The sequence below is a fragment of the Macrotis lagotis genome, chromosome 2, assembly GCF_037893015.1.
Source record: "Macrotis lagotis isolate mMagLag1 chromosome 2, bilby.v1.9.chrom.fasta, whole genome shotgun sequence".
Taxonomy (NCBI): domain Eukaryota; kingdom Metazoa; phylum Chordata; class Mammalia; order Peramelemorphia; family Peramelidae; genus Macrotis; species Macrotis lagotis.
Genome location: NC_133659.1, coordinates 18,460,537 through 18,479,928, shown reverse-complemented (window position 1 = coordinate 18,479,928; position 19,392 = coordinate 18,460,537). Strand labels below are relative to the sequence as shown.

Genomic DNA, 19,392 nt, shown 5'->3' with positions numbered 1-19,392 from the left:
TTTCTTCATCTATAAATAAAGATAATGATTATACCTACCTCCCAAGGTTGTATTTGAGACCAGATAAGATAAATTGTGAAGCTTTGCAAAGTTTCAAGCTCTATTATAAATATTAGTTGTGAGTTTTTTCCCCACTATTTTGGATCCTCCATTCAGCTGTTATTTGGAATAATTAGATGGTGCGATGGATTGAACTCTAGACTTAGATCAGGAAGACCCAAATTCAAATCTGGCTCAGAAATCAGCTATGTGATCTCTGGGCAAGTGACCTAACTTCTTTTCCCCTCAATTTTCTCATCTGGTGATATGGAGGTAATAACAGTACCTCCCTCACAGAGTTGGGGATGAAATGAGATAATACATTGAATAGCACATTGCTTAGCACTTACATATAAATGTAGCTATTATATAAATATTATTATTATCTTCCTAAAGTGCAGGCCTGACCACTTCAACCCCCATTCAGTAAACCCAATAAACTCCCTACTGTCTCCAGGAGCTGATATAAAATCCTCTGTTTGACATTAAACATCCTTCATAGACTTAACCCCTCCTATCTTCCCACTGTGTTACAGTGACACTGATTTCCAGGTTGTTCCATGAATAAGACATTCCATTAATAGATTTCTGGTGTTTTCTTATGGCAACACTTTCCCTTCTTTATTCTGATTATGACCTCCCTGGTTTCCAGACTTCTATAAGAAGCCTTTCCCCACCCTTCTTATTCTCTGTCCCTTCTTTCCCTTTGGTATTTAATAAGCTTATGAGGTAGAAACAGTAATTCTTATTTTATATCTGGGGAAAATGAGGTCAATGATTTTAAAACTCTGCTTCCACAAAGCCAGAAAAGACTGAGATGTAATAAGCCTCTGTATTAATCATACTTTGTGATCATGTCCATTACCCAAGGCTCTGAGCTGGTCTCTCCTTTCTTCTCTCCACATTTCCTTTGTACAAATGTATCAGTTCCTGTGGTATTAGTTATTTTATCTCTATAGATTACTCACATATGTATCTATGGGGCACCAATATCTCCCTTATGGGAAGATCACTTTATCCTGGATGACTCATTTCCTATTGATCATCTCAAACTGGATGTTTTATATGCAACTGAAACTCAATATTTCAGAAATGAAACTACTTATCTTTTTTCCTCCTAACTATGCCCCATTCCCTAGTTTCCTTTCTGGTCAAAATATCACCATCAAGTGACAAAAGAAAAGACTGAGAGATGTAATTTCTGTCTAATTTATAATCCATGTATAATTATTGCTAGAATTTGATTATTATCAATAGACTGAGGTCAGTATCTTTTTTTCCCAAAAACCAAAGATGAATTTTGGGGGTCACTGTGGGTATTTTCAACAGAAATAAATCACCTCATTGGTTAACAATTAATGAGAAAATGAATATTATAATGAGAGGTGGGCTTATTTCAATGAGGGATTGTGGAATGTGTCTTGGATTATGTTATTCTTAGACAAAGAGTGTCATCTTTATCTGAACCACTCCTGCTTTGGGCAATCTAGATGCACAAATCTATTCTCCACTCAGTGTTATCTCTGAAGAATAATAGTGGGGTCATGATAAGAATTTCCCCAGACAAGATGGTCTTTACCTTTTAATCAGAACTAAGCTTCCACAGTTAGCTGTGGTTCTGTTCAAGATTAAACCTCATTTTCTTTTTTTTTTAATTTTTATTAAAGATATTATTTGAGTTTTACAATTTTCCCCCAGTCTTGCTTCCCTCCCCCCACCCCCACCCCACAAGAGAGCACTCTGTCAGTCTTTACTTTGTTTCCATGTTGTACCTTGATCCAAATTGGGTGTGATGAGAGAGAAATCATATCCTTAAAGAGAACAGAATTCTCAGAGGTAACCAGATTAAACAATAAGACATCTGGCTTTTTTTTTTTTCTGAATTAAAGGGAATAGTCCTTGTACTTTGTTCAAACTCCACAGCTCCTTATCTGGATACAGATGGCACTCTCCTTTGCAGACAGCCCAAAATTGTTCCCAATTGTTGCACTGATGGAATGAGCAAGTCCTTCAAGGTTGAACATCACTCCCATGTTGCTGTTAGGATGTATGATGTTTTTCTGGTTCTGCTCATCTCACTCAGCATCAGTTCATGCAAATCCCTCCAGGTTTCCCTGAAATCCCGTCCCTCCTGGTTTCTAATAGAACAATAGTGTTCCAGGACACATATACCACAGTTTGCTAAACCATTCCCCAACTGAAGGACATTTACTGGATTTCCAATTCTTTGCCACCACAAACAGGGCTGCTATAAATATTTTTGTACAAGTAATGTTGCCCTCCGATTCGATGATGTCAGGGCAGTTTTCCATCACTAGATCCTGTAATATTAAGCCAGGCTTTTTTTCTCTTCAATGTTTTCAGGAAGTCCTATAATTTTCAGGTTGCCCATCCTCGATCTATTCTCGAGGTCAGTGGTTTTGTTGATGAGGTATTTCACATTTGCTTCTATTTTTTCTATTTTTTGATTTTGTTTAAATGACTCTTGCTGTCTCGTGGAGTCATTAGTTTCTGTAGACTCCATTATTTTTGGGGGGGGAGGAGTTTTCTTCATTAACCTTTTCCAATTGGTCGATTCTACTTTTGAAAGAGCTTTCCATTTGACCCATTGAGGTTTTGAGAGAATTAATTTCTTTTTGCATTTGCTCATTTGAGGATCTGAGAAAATTATTCTCATTTTGTAATTGTCCAATTGATGATCTGAGAGATTTATTCTCCTTTTGTGTTTGTCCAATTGTACTTTCTAAGGTTTTGTTTTCTTGTTGCAAGGTATTCATTGTCTCCCCCAAATTTTCCAGTTGATTTTTAAACTCCTTCCTTATTTCTTCAAGGAAGTCTTTCTGTGCTGGAGACCAGATTGTATTCTCCTCAGAGGTTCCAGGTCTCTCTGGGTTGGGGTCTTTCCCTTCCTGGAACTTTTCTATGCATCCACTTTTCCGCTGACCCTTCTTCATTACGCTAAGACCTTGAGTTGGGGGGGAGGCTGGTTCCCCTGGGCTTGGGATCTCTAAAGGCTTTACTGAGTGCAATTTCTCTGGCTGGCCAGTAGGAGGTGCTGGTTGCCCTCTCTGGGGTGTCTGTGACCTTGGTTGTGAGGCCTTCTCCCTTTGCTTGAGGGAGGGCATTGGAGCAATTGAATTCTTTTGCCTTCACTCCATGGTGGGCTTTACCCTGGCCTGAGGTCATTCCTCAGCTGGGCTGGTTCTTCTGCTCACACACCTGGGCCTGAGGCAGAAGTAATTTGCATTTGTTTGAGAAGAGGCCTCGGTGCCATGGAGGCCTGGGCTCAGAGTTTCTCAGCCCCGGGATGGTGTCCGCAGCTCTCCTGCACCAGACCTCTCCCCGCGGCCCCTTCCCCAAGCTCCAGGGGGACAGCCCCAACACCAGCGCCTCTGCTTCCCCGCGGACCCAGGCCCCCTGCGTCCGGCCCCACCGCTGCTCCAGCAGCTCCGGCTCTCGGGCCCTCAGACTCCCGGGTCCGATTCAGCTGTTGGTCTGGCTGCTCTTCCCTGGGAGCTCGGCCTCACCTGCCGGGACTCAGCCCAGGCCGCTGCGGGAGAGGAGTCCTGAGGTAGGTGCTCCTCTCCTGGCTTTTCTTTCTGGCTTTCCTGGTTCGGATTTCTTCTAAGAGGTTTGTTTCACGTGATAGATGGGGAAGAGATCAGGAGACTTTAGAACTGTGCCTGGCTTCTCTCCGCCATCTTGGCCGGAAGAGTAAACCTCATTTTCTCATCATCAGCCTTTTCTGTCACAAACTGCCTTGACCTGGAAACTAAATGAGATCAAAAGGGAAAAAGGATACCTGAAGCTCCTCTTTTATTAACTGATTACTAATAATTATTTTTGTCATTTCCCCATTTGATTTTGTTGTGAGATTCAGTCTGTTCAATTAATTAATACCTGATATGACAATCACTTCACTAAAGGTTTTATTTTGTTGTTGCTAATTTACTTATGTGGTTTATGAGGAGAAACAATGTGGCGGGGGGAGGAAAAGAGATCGACAGATTTATTGACATGACCCAGTGAGGACAGCCTCCTTTAGTAAGCAGAGCTTACAGGGAAAAGGGAAAAAGAAAATAGTAATTAAGAAAAACATGAAATAGTCTATTGTATCAGTCCATCATACCTTAAGCCGCTAATATCTCATCTCATTTGGCACTCTGGTTCTCAAGAAACATCTCCTGATGTTTGAGTGGGGTCTCAAAGCTGTTTCCATCTAATTTCTCTCATTCAAGTCTATTGTAGAATTCCTCTTCTCTGCTGAAATTCAGTTTAAAACTTGATCTTAAGAAAATTTTATATTGCCTAGGTCTATAATGAGGTTAAATAATGAAAGTTAGTTCAAATCTTATGGCATTACTCATAGAAAAATCAAATTGGGGAATCCTTTAGACTTGTGAATTTTCATTTTTAAATTAGTCACTTTTCATGTTGATATATTCAGGAAACTCAAATGCAAACCACAATTCTGAACCCAGTTTTCATACTTGGCACATTCTCCACCATCTGGAGAATCAGATACAGAGAAGGAAGTGCAAGACTTCTATCTATAAGATGTTATTTAATGAAAGAATGAATTCTCTTAAAAGTCGGCATACTTACTATAATAGAAATAAAAGGTGTTAGGAGGAAATGTGTTAATACATAAAGCAATCAGTTTCAATACAGTGATTTTAAAGTTGGCCATAATAAAACATTGTTCAGTTTCTAACCATCTTCAAATGAATAACCCAAACTAAAAAGGAATTTCTTTGAAAACATCTTTTGACATATATTATTTTACTTTTCCCCATTTCATCTTAAAAATATTTTAGCATCTTTTTTAACTTTTCAATTCACTTACTCCCCCTTACCCTCTCTAAAATGATACATAATAAGATATAGGATATAAATGTTCAATCATGTGAAATATTTCCAGATTAGTCTTTTTTGTTTAAGAAAATTCAAATTTTAAATAAAGGAATGAAAATAAGAAAGTGAAAAATAGCATGCTTCAGTCTGTATTTAGACTTTCTTTTCTTTCTCTGGACTCATTGAATTGTATCATTGCATTGCTGAGAATAGCTGCATTATTCACAGTTCTTCATTATACAATATTGCTGTTAAAATGTACAAAATTCTCCTGGTTCTGCTCAATTCACGTTGCATTAGTTCATATAAGTTTGCTAGGTTTTCCTGAAATCATCCCATTTGTCATTTCTTAGAGCATCATAATATTCCTGCAAAATCATATAACTACACTTGTTTAGCCATTCACCTATTGATGGGCAAGCCTTCTATCCAGCAAATCCATCAACGATCCATCCAACAAGAGTTGCTATGTTTTTCTTCAAATACTCCCCAATCCCCCTCCACTGGTCATTTTTTCTTAATAGCTTCAGGATGTAGATTTAGCAGTAGTCTTCTGAATCGAATAGTATCCAGTTTAATAGACTTCCGCTCATAGTTCCAAAATTCTTTTTGGAAAGGTTGAATCAGTTCACAACTCTACTGATAATGCATTAATGTTTCAGCTTTCCCACATGTGTTACAACATTTATAACTTTCCTTTTCTGTCATAGTAACCAGTCTGATGGGTACTGTCTCAAAGTTGATAGTGATTTAGACTGTTTTTATGTGACTGGAGCTTCTTTGTCTGAAAACTGCCTGTTGTTATTCTTTGACCATTTATCAACAGAGGAATGATCTATTTTTTCCTATAAATTTAACCAAGTTCTTTATGTATTTGAGAAGTATAATCATTATTAGAGCTATCTTTGGCAAATTTTTTCTCAGTTTTCTGTTTTGTTCTTAATTTTAGTTGGACTGTTTTTCTTTGAACAGAATTTTAAATTTTATGTAATAATACTATTTTGCTTTTTTTTTCCTTTGGAAAAAATTTTAAATTTTATAATAAAATATACATTTTACATTTTGAAATGTTCTCTATGCTTCTTTGGGTTCTAATTCTTCCCTTAATCCATTGATCTGATAAATAAACTCTTCTTTGTTTTCCTAATTTTTTTATGGCATCATCCTTTATGTGAAAATCATGTGCCCAATTTCACCTTATTTATGTGATGTGAGATGTTTATTTATAGTTGTGTTTCTTTCTTACTCTTTTCCAGTTTTCCCAATGGTTTTTGTCAAATAATGAGTTATTGTGCCAAAAGCTTGGAACTTTGCATTTATCATATGGTCATCTCACTCTGGTCATTTCATATACTGCAATTTGTACCTAATCTGTTTTGATACACCACTCTGCTTCTTTTTGTTTCTAGTACCAGATTGTTTTGATAATTGTGACTAATACAATTTGAGATCTGGTACTACTGTCCATCCCATTTTTCCTAGTTCTATAAAATAATTTTTGGTAAGTTGATTAGTATGGCACTAAATGAATAGATTTATTTGGATAGAACTATCATTTTCATTGCATTGGCTTGACCTACTCATAAGTAATTAATATTTTTCTGTTTTTTTAGATATGACTTTATGTGAAAAGTATTTTTTTAATTGTGTTCATATGATTCTTGGGTTTCTTTTGGCAAGTAGACTCAAGTATTTTTTATTGTTTATAGGTATTTTAAATGGAATTTTTCTTCCTGTTTCTTGCTGCTGGATTTTGTTGGTAATATAGTGAAATAATGATAATTTGTGTGAATTTATTTTGTATCTTGCAGATTATCAAAAATTGTTGATTGTGTCAATTAGGTTTTTAGTTGATTCACTAGGATTGTCAAACTATACCAGTAAATATTGGCATTTTAGCAAAGGTATTATTGTTAATATATGCTTTATCATTTTGGGGAAACCTTGGTCTGAGACTCTGTGATGCAGTAATTCCTGTATTTTATTCTAAGTTTTATTCTGTTCTTGGTTTTCAACTATCATAACAGAAAGAGAGAATTCCCCATGAAAAAAATACACCAACAAAAAAGACTCACTGACTTTTTTTAATAATTCAAATTTCTCATTTTTTACTGCCATCCTTCAGTTATGAGAAAGATTTGGTCTACTGGAAAATTTCCACCTTCCTTTATGTCAAACCACTGTTCCTATAAACTAATTGGCAGTGAAACCCACTGAAATTCTTAATTGGGAAGATGTTTAAACAGCTTAAAAAATCTGTTTCCAAGGGTGATTTTAGCCTGAAAATATTAACATTTTCTTTTCCGGTTAGTTCCCAACTATATTTTGGCCACAAAACTTTGTTTTCCAATGAACTACTAGTCAAGGTGGCTTCATAATTTCAACAGTTGGTATCTCCAGGTGAAAAATAAATATAGGATTTTTTTAGTTGTTCAATTGTTTCAGTCATGTGACTACATCAGGGTTTTTCTAGGTGGAGATATTGGAGTGGTTTGCCATTTCTTAGTTTAGCTCATTTTATAGGTGAGAAAACTGATGCAAAGTGGGTTAAATGACATGCCCAAGGCCATACAGCTAGTAATTATTTGAGGTTAAACTTGAACTTAGGTCTTTCTGACTCCAGTCCTGGAGTTAGTAGGATGGGAGTTTAAATCCAACCTCAGTCACTTGCCACTTACTAGCTGTGTGACCTTGGGCAAGTCACTTAACCTTGATCACCTTGCATCCAGGGTCCTCTCCAGTTGTCCTGATCCATATCTGGTCACTGGATCCAGACGACTCTGGAGGAGAAAATGAGGCTGATGACATAGCATGGCCCCCCCCCCCTTACTCAAATCCAATTCATGTGCTTGTCATGACGTCACCTTCCTGATGTCATGGTCTTCTTTGAGAATGACGGACAAACATCACAGCACAACTGGTGAATCACAGTATTGGCATGATCTTCAATCTGTGGGGGGGGGGGTTGGCATGAAAGGTTTTGGTTGAAGGTCAGTTGAATGAAAACGAGATAACATCTCCCATCAATCCACTTTACCAGGCACACCACACATGACTCCCAAATCCTCAGCATTATGGTAGATGTTTCTCCCTTTGGAAATCCATTTATTTTATTTTTCTATTTTTTGACTTCTCTCAAAAATCAGTTCAAATCAGCCTCATTGGAGGGGGCCCTTTCCTGCCTCTGCAGCCCTTGTCCCTAGCTGCCAGGCCCTTTCTCTCAGAGACTGCCTCCCATTACTGTGTCTATATTTTATATAGATGTAGTTTTTTCACCTTTTAGAATGTAAGCTCCTTGAGGACAGAGACCACAGTTGTATAACACTGTAATTGGCTCATAGCTGGTGCTTAATAAAAGTATGTTAACATGGTTTTATACTCAGCATATAACACAGTAGTGGGTGATGAGGCCCAAATAAATGCTTGATATATTTAAAAAATGAAAAATTCTGGAAACAAATGACCCTGTGCTAGCTTGCCATCAACTTCCACTTGTAAAATCACAACTCTTCCTTAAGCTTGCCTTGAATTCCAAGGGAGGAGGGTAGAAACACATATTAAATATTAGTAAAAAATAATTCCTTTCTTAAATTGAAGTGAATTAGAGGGAAGTGGAAGTTGTAATATCTTCTTTTGTTTCCCAAATGATCATCTAGGGAAATTCTAGGGAAACAGATTTCACTTGTAGACTACTGCCTAGGGAATGATACAGACACCCAACACCATGAAGATTTTCTATTTATTTTTAATTTTGATGCTCTATCCCCACCAGTTCTCACAAAGTTGGCACAATTCTAGAAGCAATGAATTCAATTCACTGAACTGAATTGAAATGAATTAAATGGAAAAAGTATTCAGAGAAATATGAAATCACTTTGGACTGGGGTTGTTGGTTCTATTTCCTAAAACTGGCAGATCTTGTTATCACCATCCCTTTTCCAAGGACATTCTTAATATATTTCTTTTTATTTTCAGTTTTAGAGTAAATGCTTCAGGATTCCTCTTTTGTAAACTGAGTCTGCTTACTCATCTTAGATGCTTGCTGGAGTCATGATTTAAAATCTACAAATCTGCAAATAAGAGAAGCTAAATGAAAATAGTTCCAAGTATAAATACTTTGTTAGCTATAGCTAGCAATTTGCCAATAAAGTGGATCTGAGACAACTTCATTTGGTACAAGGACCTCATTGTGAATTCACAGAACATTCTCATAGGTTAATGAAGGAATATTAAAAAGAGGAACATAGGCAATAAATGAAGAACATTGATCACCTTGATTCACATGGGCATTTACATTTTTTTGATTGACTGGGGTATTACAAGGGTTCCCATCAGCCACATGGAAATCTACCTTGTGTAAACATCTCTTATTAGAAAAGGGGAACTTTGTGGAAATAGATATAGTTTTAATAGATTAACAATGGTCACCTGTGGGCATTCCTCACCTCATGTGACTATAATTAATAGCGGAGTGATTATGGTTTGTCATCTATAACAAGGCTTTTAATAGGAAGGAGCAACCTGGTACATCAGCTGATGAATTATTATTTCAAAATGTGGAAGTCAAAAGAAATAATGAATGTGAGAGTGAGTGACTTAGAGAAGAAATAATCAGTGAAAATTAATTGGGTTCCTTCTCCATGGTAGGCCCTGGGCTATTGCGTTTATGTTTAGAGACAAAGAAAACAATTTCTGTCCCCCAAGGACTTTTATCTCTAAACATCCTCATTAAACTATTGACGCCTCTTGTAAATCATGTAAATTCTCTGAAACATCCCTTAAACCCATTGGGTGAATTATAAGGGCAGGAGAGAAACCCATAATTAACCAAACAACAACAAAAAGATTGGCCCCACTGTTTGAGGGAGAACAGGAAAAACAATGGTCCTCTGCTTGTGCTATCAAGAGATGGAGGGGACTTCAGATGACACAATTGAGACAGAGGTTCCAGTGTCTTGCCCAAAGTCACCCAGCTAGTAGATAGTAGGGCTGGAATTTGAAACTAGCTTCTTGGACTCTAAATCCAGTGAGGACTATTTGTACTTCCTTTTTCAGGGGCATTAATGCCTCCCCTTTTTCTAGACAGGAAAGTGCAGATTGGGAGATGAGGATACTGCTTCTTTCTCTGTCTCTGTCTCTACCGCCCCCTTCTCCCATGTTTGACCTTTCTCCCTTTCCCCACCCAGACTCCAAAGGGCAGGGTGGTTGACTGTGGAGGATGAGGATGGTTCCAGGTCCTTCCCTGTGCCCCCTGGAAGACCATGCTGGAGGCCAAGTTTGGTCTACAACCCTCGAGGAAGGGCACAGATTTGATAGGAGGCAGGAGAGAAGGTTGCCCCCGCCCTGAAGTCCAGATTCAGCTGGGTGTTTGGGGGGGCCTGGAAGGTGAACTTCTGCAGCAGGCAAGTGAAGAAGAGGAAGAGTTCGGCCCGGGCCAGCTGTTCTCCCAGGCAGGCCCTCTTACCTGAAAGGCAAGGAGATCAGAAACAGTGAACCCACTAATTTTGGTATAGGCAGTATGTTGGGGGTAAGGGGTCTTCAGGGTCTGGATCTGAATCCCAGCATTGGAGGAGGCTTAAAGCTCTTCAGTGACATGTCCATAGCCACTATACTAATAACAGTCAGAGCAAGTCTTCCTTGCTCCTTGTCACATACCAGGTGGCCAATGATCTCAGAGACTTAGGACAGAGGTGAAATACTGCTTCTATAGCCAGAGGACCTGGGGGCAGATCCCACATTGGATGCTTCTCATCCAGGTGAAAGTTTATTAATTCACTTAACTTTAGTGGACACGGTTCTTCATCTGTGAAAGGAGGGAGTTTTACAGTACGGTCTCCAAGGGACCTTCTAGCTCTGGATCTAAGACCCTGCTTCTAGATAGCCTAAAGAAAAACAGATCCCTTTTCGGAATTTAATATGGCTTCAGAACAGATAAAGACAGACCTGGAGTGAGGATGCTCTCAGTACAAAGCCTACTTCTGATATATAGAGGCTGTATGACCTTCTCCAAGTCACCTAACTTCTCTCAACCTCAGTTTTTTCCTACGTAAAAGGCAGGTAATATTGCCACCTGGTCAGCAACATGGCAACGTAAAGACATATGCCAACCTTGGAGGCTGATCTGAATTCTAGTTATTATCTAGTAACTTTCCAATTCTTTATGAATAAAAATTAAATTCATTAAATCTAAATGATTTTACATTTTTATAATTTAAATATTTTTATAAATGTAAGTTTGTATGGGAAGGACATAAATAGGGTTTGATGCCTCAAGAGTCATTTCGTAAATGTCCTAAAGAAGTGTTCCCTAAAATGACCTACTGGATAAGTGTCTATGCTGCTCCCAAGGAGGATGAATGGGGCAGCCCAGCTTGTTGGGACATTGTTGTCCCCACCTTCTTCCTTTTGCACAGGATGCTGACCCAGATTCTTTGGCAACTCCTCCTTGCTCTTGCCCATTCAAACCCTGCAAGGTTCTTCTCAGAGGGCGTCCCCACTTCTAAATGCTTTCCCTTTATTGAAATACATAGTTTGTACTTAGCATCAGAATATCACAGGTATGAAGGGACATTCCAGGCTACCTATGAAAAATCAGGTCTAAGAGCATCCCCCTCACTCAAATCACACTAGAAAGAGACACAGTTCAAACTCAGGTCCTCTGCCTTTGAATTCCTGGGATTCTTGGGTCATGGCTTCAGAGCTGGAAGGAATCATATTGGCTATCTAGTGCAGTCCCCTCATTTTATAGGTGGGAAACTGAGGCCCAGAAATTTTAAGTAAGACTGCCCAAGGATAGTTAATGAATGAATGCCAGAGGTTGTGAGTGGCTACACCTAGGAGAATTCAGGGTTCCCTGCCAAAGGTCTATAAATCTATCAGGCAAATCTGGATCCAATGATGAAACTTTCCTCACTTAGATCATATTTCTCTTCTCTAAAGAATACAAACAACACTTGTTGACTCCTTTGACAGCTCAGGGTCAGATGTCTGCCGTGTCCCTTCCATACTTGCTTATTGGTTTTATATTCAAATGGATGCAGTTACTCTTGTGAAGAAAATGCAAGTCTACTTTAGAGACTTCTTGAGTCCATCACACTTTGGTATCCATGAGGCAGAGGGGATGGAGTGCAGGGACTAGGTTGCTTTCATCTCAAACCCTTCACAACTCTGTGACTATGAGTCTATCACTTAACCTCCCTGAAATTCAGTTTCTTCACCTGTAAAATGGGCACCTGTATTACCTACCTAATGGAACAGTTGTGAAACTACAATCTTGTAGTCTTTAAAAAGCCATCCAAACATCTGCTTTTTTACATATTGTTGTCATGTTTTTTTTCCCAGTCACTGACTATTACTTAAATTGCCCCATCACTTGATTATAGGTTTCAAAAAATGCAAAGATCCTTATCATTAAAAGTGCCACCTAGCTGAGGTCTTCCTTTCTACTGAGTGTAGCTCACCTATTGAGAAAGGCAGAAAGGACTCTTTTTTCTTAAATTGACCATTCTCCAAAAAATGTTCTGGGTTGAAGGTTTCTGGGGTTGCCCACTCCTTAGGGTCTCTGAGTAATGCAGTCATGTTGGTCAGCACCATGGTCCCCTGAAAACAAGAGAAAAAAATGAATCCAAGGAATTTAGAGGTAGAAGGGATATGGTCCATAGAAGAGGGGTTTGAGGGCCAGATGGGCAAAGAAATATTCAAGGCCACACAGTTTTTTAAAGGTCTAGCCTGGTGTAGAACTTTTGTTTCAAAGCTGTTTGGGGTCACATATTCTTTTGGAAATGTGGCAAAATCTTTGAACCCTTTCTCAGAATCACATTTTAAAATGAAGCAAATAAAATCCATAGAATAACAAAGGAAACTGAAAAGCAACAAGACAAAAATAAAAATCTAGTTCATGAACCCCAAGCTAAGTACCCTGGCATTATGGAGTCATATTGCAATTTGTCTTCCAGTGGATCTCTGCTCCACCTGGGCCCACATCTTACCTGAATACCTCCTAATAAACTAGGTAGTAACAATGTCCCTTAAATAAATAAATTCCTTCAGACATCATATAAAAATGATGGTTAGAAATGAAAGATACTGTGAAAGACAGAGGGAATTGGAGATAAGGGAGTCCATTCATAATCTTTGATATAGATTGATTAAAAATTACGATGACCTATTTATGACTAGAAGCCTTCTCATTTTCTCGATGAGGAAACAGGTTTTCAGGTGAAATGACCTGAACAGGGTTATACAATAAGCATCTGAGGGTGGATTTGAACCCAAGCCTTTCTGATTCCAGCTCTGCACCCACTGAGCCTGGTTGGATCGGAATTTCCAACTTTCTTGTATTTGACTATAATGAAATGCTTGGATTTGTTTAGATAACCCAATTTGGAAAGAATTCTCCTCATAGTAGGGATTTAGAGTTAGACAAAGATGGGGCAGAGAAGAGGGCAGAGAAACGCTTATTCCCAGGCCTTCTTATAGCTCTTTGAGTGAGCAGGTGTGGTCCTATCTTTGGACTTGGAGATCTTAGAACAAACATGACCTACAAACTACACCTTGTGAGTAATCTGTGTCCTAGAATATATAAAATCTTGGCGGTATATCACCCAGAGGCCATTCCAATTTTTTCATACCATAAAGGGGTTAAGTGACTTGTCCATGATCACACAACTTAGAATATGAACTCTGGTCTTCTAGATTTTTCCAATTTGTCCTTCTGTTTCCATCCTTAAACTAAATCTCCCATCCCACTTTAGCCCAACTCATTCCACTTCCCTAAAATGTTCCTTTTCTTCTCTCTCAGAACTCTCTAAATCCATCCTTCAGTCCAGTTTGCTTACCTCTTCTTCTACAAATCTCTCCTTGATTGTCTTCTTCTATCATAAGCTCTCCTTCCTCCTGAATCATCCATCATCTGTATCTGATCCTCACTAACTAACTGTGTGATCCTGGGCAAGTCCCTTTCCCTCTGCCTGAGTCAGTTTTCTTTTCTGTACAATGCAAATGACAATAGCCCCTCTCTCCCAAGACTGTTGTGAATAACAAGTGCCAATGCAAAATAAATGACAACCATCTCTGTACTCAATTTGGTGCTTTGGATTTTGGACAGGATTTTCTGTGTAGCTATTGATTCAGAAGATGACAAATAAATGATACCTTTGTCAAAAGTCCTGGGTTTAAAGCTCAACAGCACTGAACACAGTAGGGAAATAATAGTTGTATAAAAATGTTTATTCCACGGAACTGGGATGTGGTTATGAGGGCAAGTCTTTTGGAGGTAAGGAAGCTCTAGAAAACTGGAGTTGTTGAAATGATTTGTTCATGATGATTTCCATTTAGTTTCCATTTAGGGCCTTTTAAAGCAGTGCAGCCTCAATTAGAGCCTGGGTTCCAGGAATGTGTCAGTTGGACTGTCCTGGTCAGGACTCGGGAGTGCAATCCAGGAGATTGAAGATGCAAATAAGTGTTTCAGAATTCGGTACTCATTGTCTGTCTGAATCTATGTACCCATTGTGACTGAGAACCCATGCTGTCCTATTAAATATTATTTGTTTTGGCCAGAAAAAAAGTTAGGAAGTGTCCGTGCTAGATGTGGTATGTTCATACGAAGCTAGAATAGGGAATAGGTGGAAGGACATTTACTGAACATTTACTCAAACCTTCTTATTTTTCAAATGAGGAAACTGAGTTCCAGAGGGGCATCTCAAATTTGGTTGGCTGACATCAGAAATCTAAGTGGACACAAGGAGTTTAAACTCAGGATTAAAACTAGGCTTTAAACCCAATCCTTCTGCTTCCAAATCCAGTGATTTTTTTTCATCCAACTATGAGAAACAATGACTTTAAGATCTTATTCCAAAGATTATTCACCATTTTTTTTAAACATGGAGTCCTTTTTCAGTCAGTATGATGAAGCTTATGCCTCCCTTTTAAGAATATTTTAAAATTGCATAAATTACATAAATAGGATTATGAAAACCCAATTATATGGCAATGAATCATTTATATAGTAATATAAATTTATTTATATATTATATTTATTTGTTTTTATTGTATTCTTTATCATCTTTCTTTCTTTCTTTCATTCTTTCTTTCTTTCTTTCTATTATCTATATGTATTTATTTTTCCAACTCGATTGGGGTTAAGTCCCGTGTCTAGGTTACTCAGCTAATAAGTGTCAACTGTTTATGGCCATATTTGAATTCAAGTCCTCCTGACGCCAGAGCAAATACAATATCCAATAAGACATCTAACTACTCCAAAATATATGTTTATAAAGACCAAATTCAGGCTTGCTAGATCAATAACCTTTGCTCTACCATCTAGGTTTCTTTTTCACTTTCTACTCCACCATCCCACAGGGTAGATGAAAGCCTTGGATCCCCTTGAGTTTCATGAGAATAAAAGTCATTTACCTTTGGCACATGATATCCTGCCAATGTGGTATCAACTGTGGCTATCCTGGCCACATTGAAAGGAAGAATATCCCCCATTCTCTGAACTTCATGAATTGCTGCATAAGTGTAATGCAATTTCTCCTTATCAGCCATGGTGGGCTGCCTGGATTGGCCAATCACTGTGTCAATCTCAGCTTGGATTTTCTCTAGAAAGAAGATGGAGAGTTTTTTTTGAGACCTAAATAATAACTAACATTTATTGAGTGCTTTAGGGTTTGTAAAATATTTCATAAATAATATCTCATTTGATCCTTACAAAAATGCCAGGAGGACAGTGCTGCTATTATCTTCATTTTATAGATGAAAGTGAAACAGCAGAAGTTAAGCGACTTGCTTAGAGACATATACATAGGTACCTATGAACTCAAGGCTCTCTTTCCCCTCCTATCTGATTGGGGTTTTTTCTGATTATGTGAGAAAATAACAATCACATCTGTGGTTAAATGAAATTTTGATGGACACTTCACCAAAGTACCAAACTCTTTAGCCTAGAAAAGTAGAGACTTGATTGTTTATACTTGTTTATGTATTCAGGAATGTGGCACCATGGAAAATAGGCTGGGGCTAGAGAGAAGATCCAGATTCAGTTTTCAGCTTTATCAATCGCTATGTGAATGTTCACCGAAATTCTTGGGACTTTGTCTTCCCTATCTCTAAAATAATCAGCTCAAACTAGAATGTCTCAAAGACCTTACATTTATTTATTTAGATTATATGTGTTTTATAGCTTTACATATAATGTCCAATATTCTCTGACTTTCAAGTCAATCAGTTGTAAAAGGGATTTTTTTTTAGATTTTTGCAGGGCAAATGGGGCTAAGTGGCTTGCCCAAGGCCACACAACTAGGTCATTATTAAGTGTCTGAGGCTGGATTTGAACTCAGGTCCTCCTGATTCCAGGGCTGGTGCTCTATCCACTGTGCCACCTAGCCGCCCCAAAAAGGGATTTCTGAAGAAGATGGTAATATTAGAACAAAGATAATTTGCCCCACTATGGGAGCTTATCCCTGAGACAACAATTGAGATGAACCATGGAGACAGAAGGAAAGTATTTCAAGTCAAGTTGATAAGTACCTCCTATTTATCAGGTACTATCACGTACTTTACTATAAACAGTGAGAAGACAAAGAAAGGCCAAAGAAAGACCAGACACTCATAGATCTCACAATCTAATAATGGTGGCAACAGGAAAGCAAGACATATGCTGGATAAACTGAGGATTGATTGAGTGTTGGTTGGTTGATTGGTTGTTCCCTTCATTCTCAAAGTGAACCACAATGACATAACCATGTTAGAGTCCAGTGACATTGTCTCCAGCTATGACTGATCAGATCAGTACAAGTTCACAATGTTCTACCACAGATGAGGCACAAATAGGCCATGTGATCATTTGGAATAGGTTCTATGAATCTGAGCATCTCACATTTGTTTTGAACTCTTTCAATTTGGCTTTACTTAAATAATGACAGAGGGGAAAGCACTAAGATGAAGGTGGATTTTGAAAGACTATTTGCTGCTCATGGGTTTTCATCCAGGACTTGAAGGACGCCAAGAAAATCTGGGAGAAAAGATAAGGAGGGGAGACATTAGATGAACAAGGGGACAACTAGAAAATATGCCCAGAGCCAAGAGGTAGAGGATCTTGTTGATGGAAAATCCAAAAGGACAATGGTACGGAAGCAATTAATAACGTTTCTTTATAGCGATAATTACGAGATTGTTAGATAAATTTGTAGTTGACACAAATGGTTTTATGATTTTCTTTACCTGCCTTTATTTTTTTTTTTATTTTTATTTTTTAGGCTTGTGCAAGGCCAATGGGGTTAAGTGGCTTGCCCAAGGCCACACAGCTAGGTCATTATGAAGTGTCTGAGGTCAGATTTGAACTCAGATCCTCCTGACTTCAGGGCTAGTGCTCTATCCACTGTGACACCTAGCTGCCCCTCTTTACCTTCATTTAACAGCACAGGAGTGAGAATGAAGGACAGTGAGAGTGGAAGTGAATTAAGCCTGAAACTTGTCAGGCCAAGATGGATGATACTACAGTGGGGCAAGTATGAATTGGACTGATTCAACAAGGGTTCAAGATGGAAAAGGGAGATGAATGTCACTCATGCTTAGTATAATGGTCTGGGAGGGAATGTGGAGTTAAGAGATTGGTAGTCAGTGAAGGCAGAGAAAAAGGTGGAACATCAATAGAGTGAGAAGAGATAAGGGAAACTTTGAATTCTTAAATTCAGGCCCTGATATTTGTAATGTAATTGTCCCTTTAGAGAAGTTTTTAACTAAGCTTATAATTATGATACATATTACTTCATAAATGAAGTATCATGTAATAAATAAGCCACCTAATATGTAGTAGTAATATATAATATAAATATAGATTAGAGTAGGTAATCGCTGAGTTAAAGCTTATTGGCAATGTGATTCTTGGCACCAATGTCCATTTCCCATCACTCGGCCATGATCATTATAGAAGCAGTGGCTAACTGCAGACAGTTGAGGGTCCTTTTTTTATCATTATTTGTATCACAAGATGCTTTGGCCTTAGCATTCATCAAGTACTCTTCAACTTCCTGAACTGCTGAGCTTCAAGATGTATGATTTAATTGTTAAGACTATACTCTATGCCTTTTGATTCAATGCAATAAAGAATAAAGAGCCTATTCTATGTTAGACACTGTGCTAAGTACTGGTGGTTACAAAAAGGAGGCAAGAGAGAAGGTTTTCTTTCTATCATGTTAGAACCTGACAAAGTCATTCTATTGACATAGACTTTGAGGTCACATCTACATTACAGAGAGGCATTAGATAAGGGCTTGGAGAGATCTCTTTTAACCTCCAGAATAAATTAGATTTCCTGAAATTTCCACTCATTGCAACTACTTATATCTACAAGTGCCAAAGAGAATGAGTTTATGAAGGACAAGAGTCCTTCAGATAGTTAAAGGCCACTATCATGTCTCCTTTAAGTCTATAATATTTTGGCCCCATTTTAATGATTGGAAAACGGAGGATTCCAATTTATGTCTGTATCATTTTTTATAAAGAGTTGTTTGCATGCCATTTCTTCCATTAGATTTGAACTCCTTGAGAATAGAGCCTCATTGTTGGTTGTTGCTGTTTTGCCTTTTTTATATTCCTAATCTTAACACTGTATGTGACACATTGTAGGTTATATAAATACTCGCTACAGTCTGAAATGTCTTGATCATTGCCTTATGATTCCTTGGATAGGAAACCTGGACAAGAAAACAAATTTCTGCTTTGTAAGTCAGTTTCCTTTCATCAGGAAGTCTTTGCAAAGAAGAAGCAATTCTTGATTCTTTGTACTTGTGTCTCTGGTGCCTGGCCCATAGTAAATAAATAATAAATACTTGATTTGATTTCCATGATGCCATATGGCTGCTTACTTTTGGGGATTGCCTTGGAAATGTAGAATGGATGCTCCATTTTGGGGAGATGTGTAAGGAGAACCCAAATGTGACTGCCTGATTGCTGTGGATTTCTCCAAGCAATTATTGCTAAACATTTGCAAATCCACATTTGGTTCATGAATCCTTATTCTGATCTTTAGCTTAAGTATGATATGAGTTATTCACAGTTTAGTAAACTAGGAAATAGGACTTTTGATCATGCCTTGGCTTTTAGAGTATGGAGCTCTTGAGGGAGCTAGGTATCCCTGGAGATGGAGCCCCGGACTTGGAGTCAAGAAGACCTGAATTTAAATCTCACTTCAGACACATCTGTATGGCCTAAACAAATCACTTCATTATTCTCAAGTTTGGTTTCCACATCCCTAAAATGAAGGGGTTGGCTTTTACGGCCTTTAAGTTCCTTTATAACTCTAAATCTAAAGACCCTATGGCCTTCAAGAGACTGAATAATTATCATTTAATATAATAAAAATCACAAATCTTTCTGTTTTCAGAAAACTGGGAACAAATTTCATAGCTAGAGGTTCTGAAAATGTCTCATTTCTAAAATATAGAGAGTTGTATCAAATTTATAAGGTTACAAGTCATTCCCAAATTGATGTGGTCA

General features: G+C 38.1%; 1 protein-coding gene across 1 annotated transcript in view; it reads right to left on the bottom strand.

Moving 5' to 3' along the window:
* Positions 1-7,147: 7,147 nt before the first annotated feature.
* The window catches only part of LOC141512394 (cytochrome P450 2J2-like), a 31,186-nt gene continuing 18,941 nt past the window's right edge, over positions 7,148-19,392 (bottom strand). The window contains exons 7-9 of the mRNA XM_074221299.1: positions 15,307-15,494; positions 12,354-12,492; positions 7,148-10,357 (exon numbers count right to left, since the gene is read on the bottom strand). Coding sequence (XP_074077400.1) covers positions 10,176-10,357; positions 12,354-12,492; positions 15,307-15,494 — 509 coding nt within the window. The 3' untranslated portion in view covers positions 7,148-10,175. The remainder of the gene's footprint in view (positions 10,358-12,353; positions 12,493-15,306; positions 15,495-19,392) is intronic.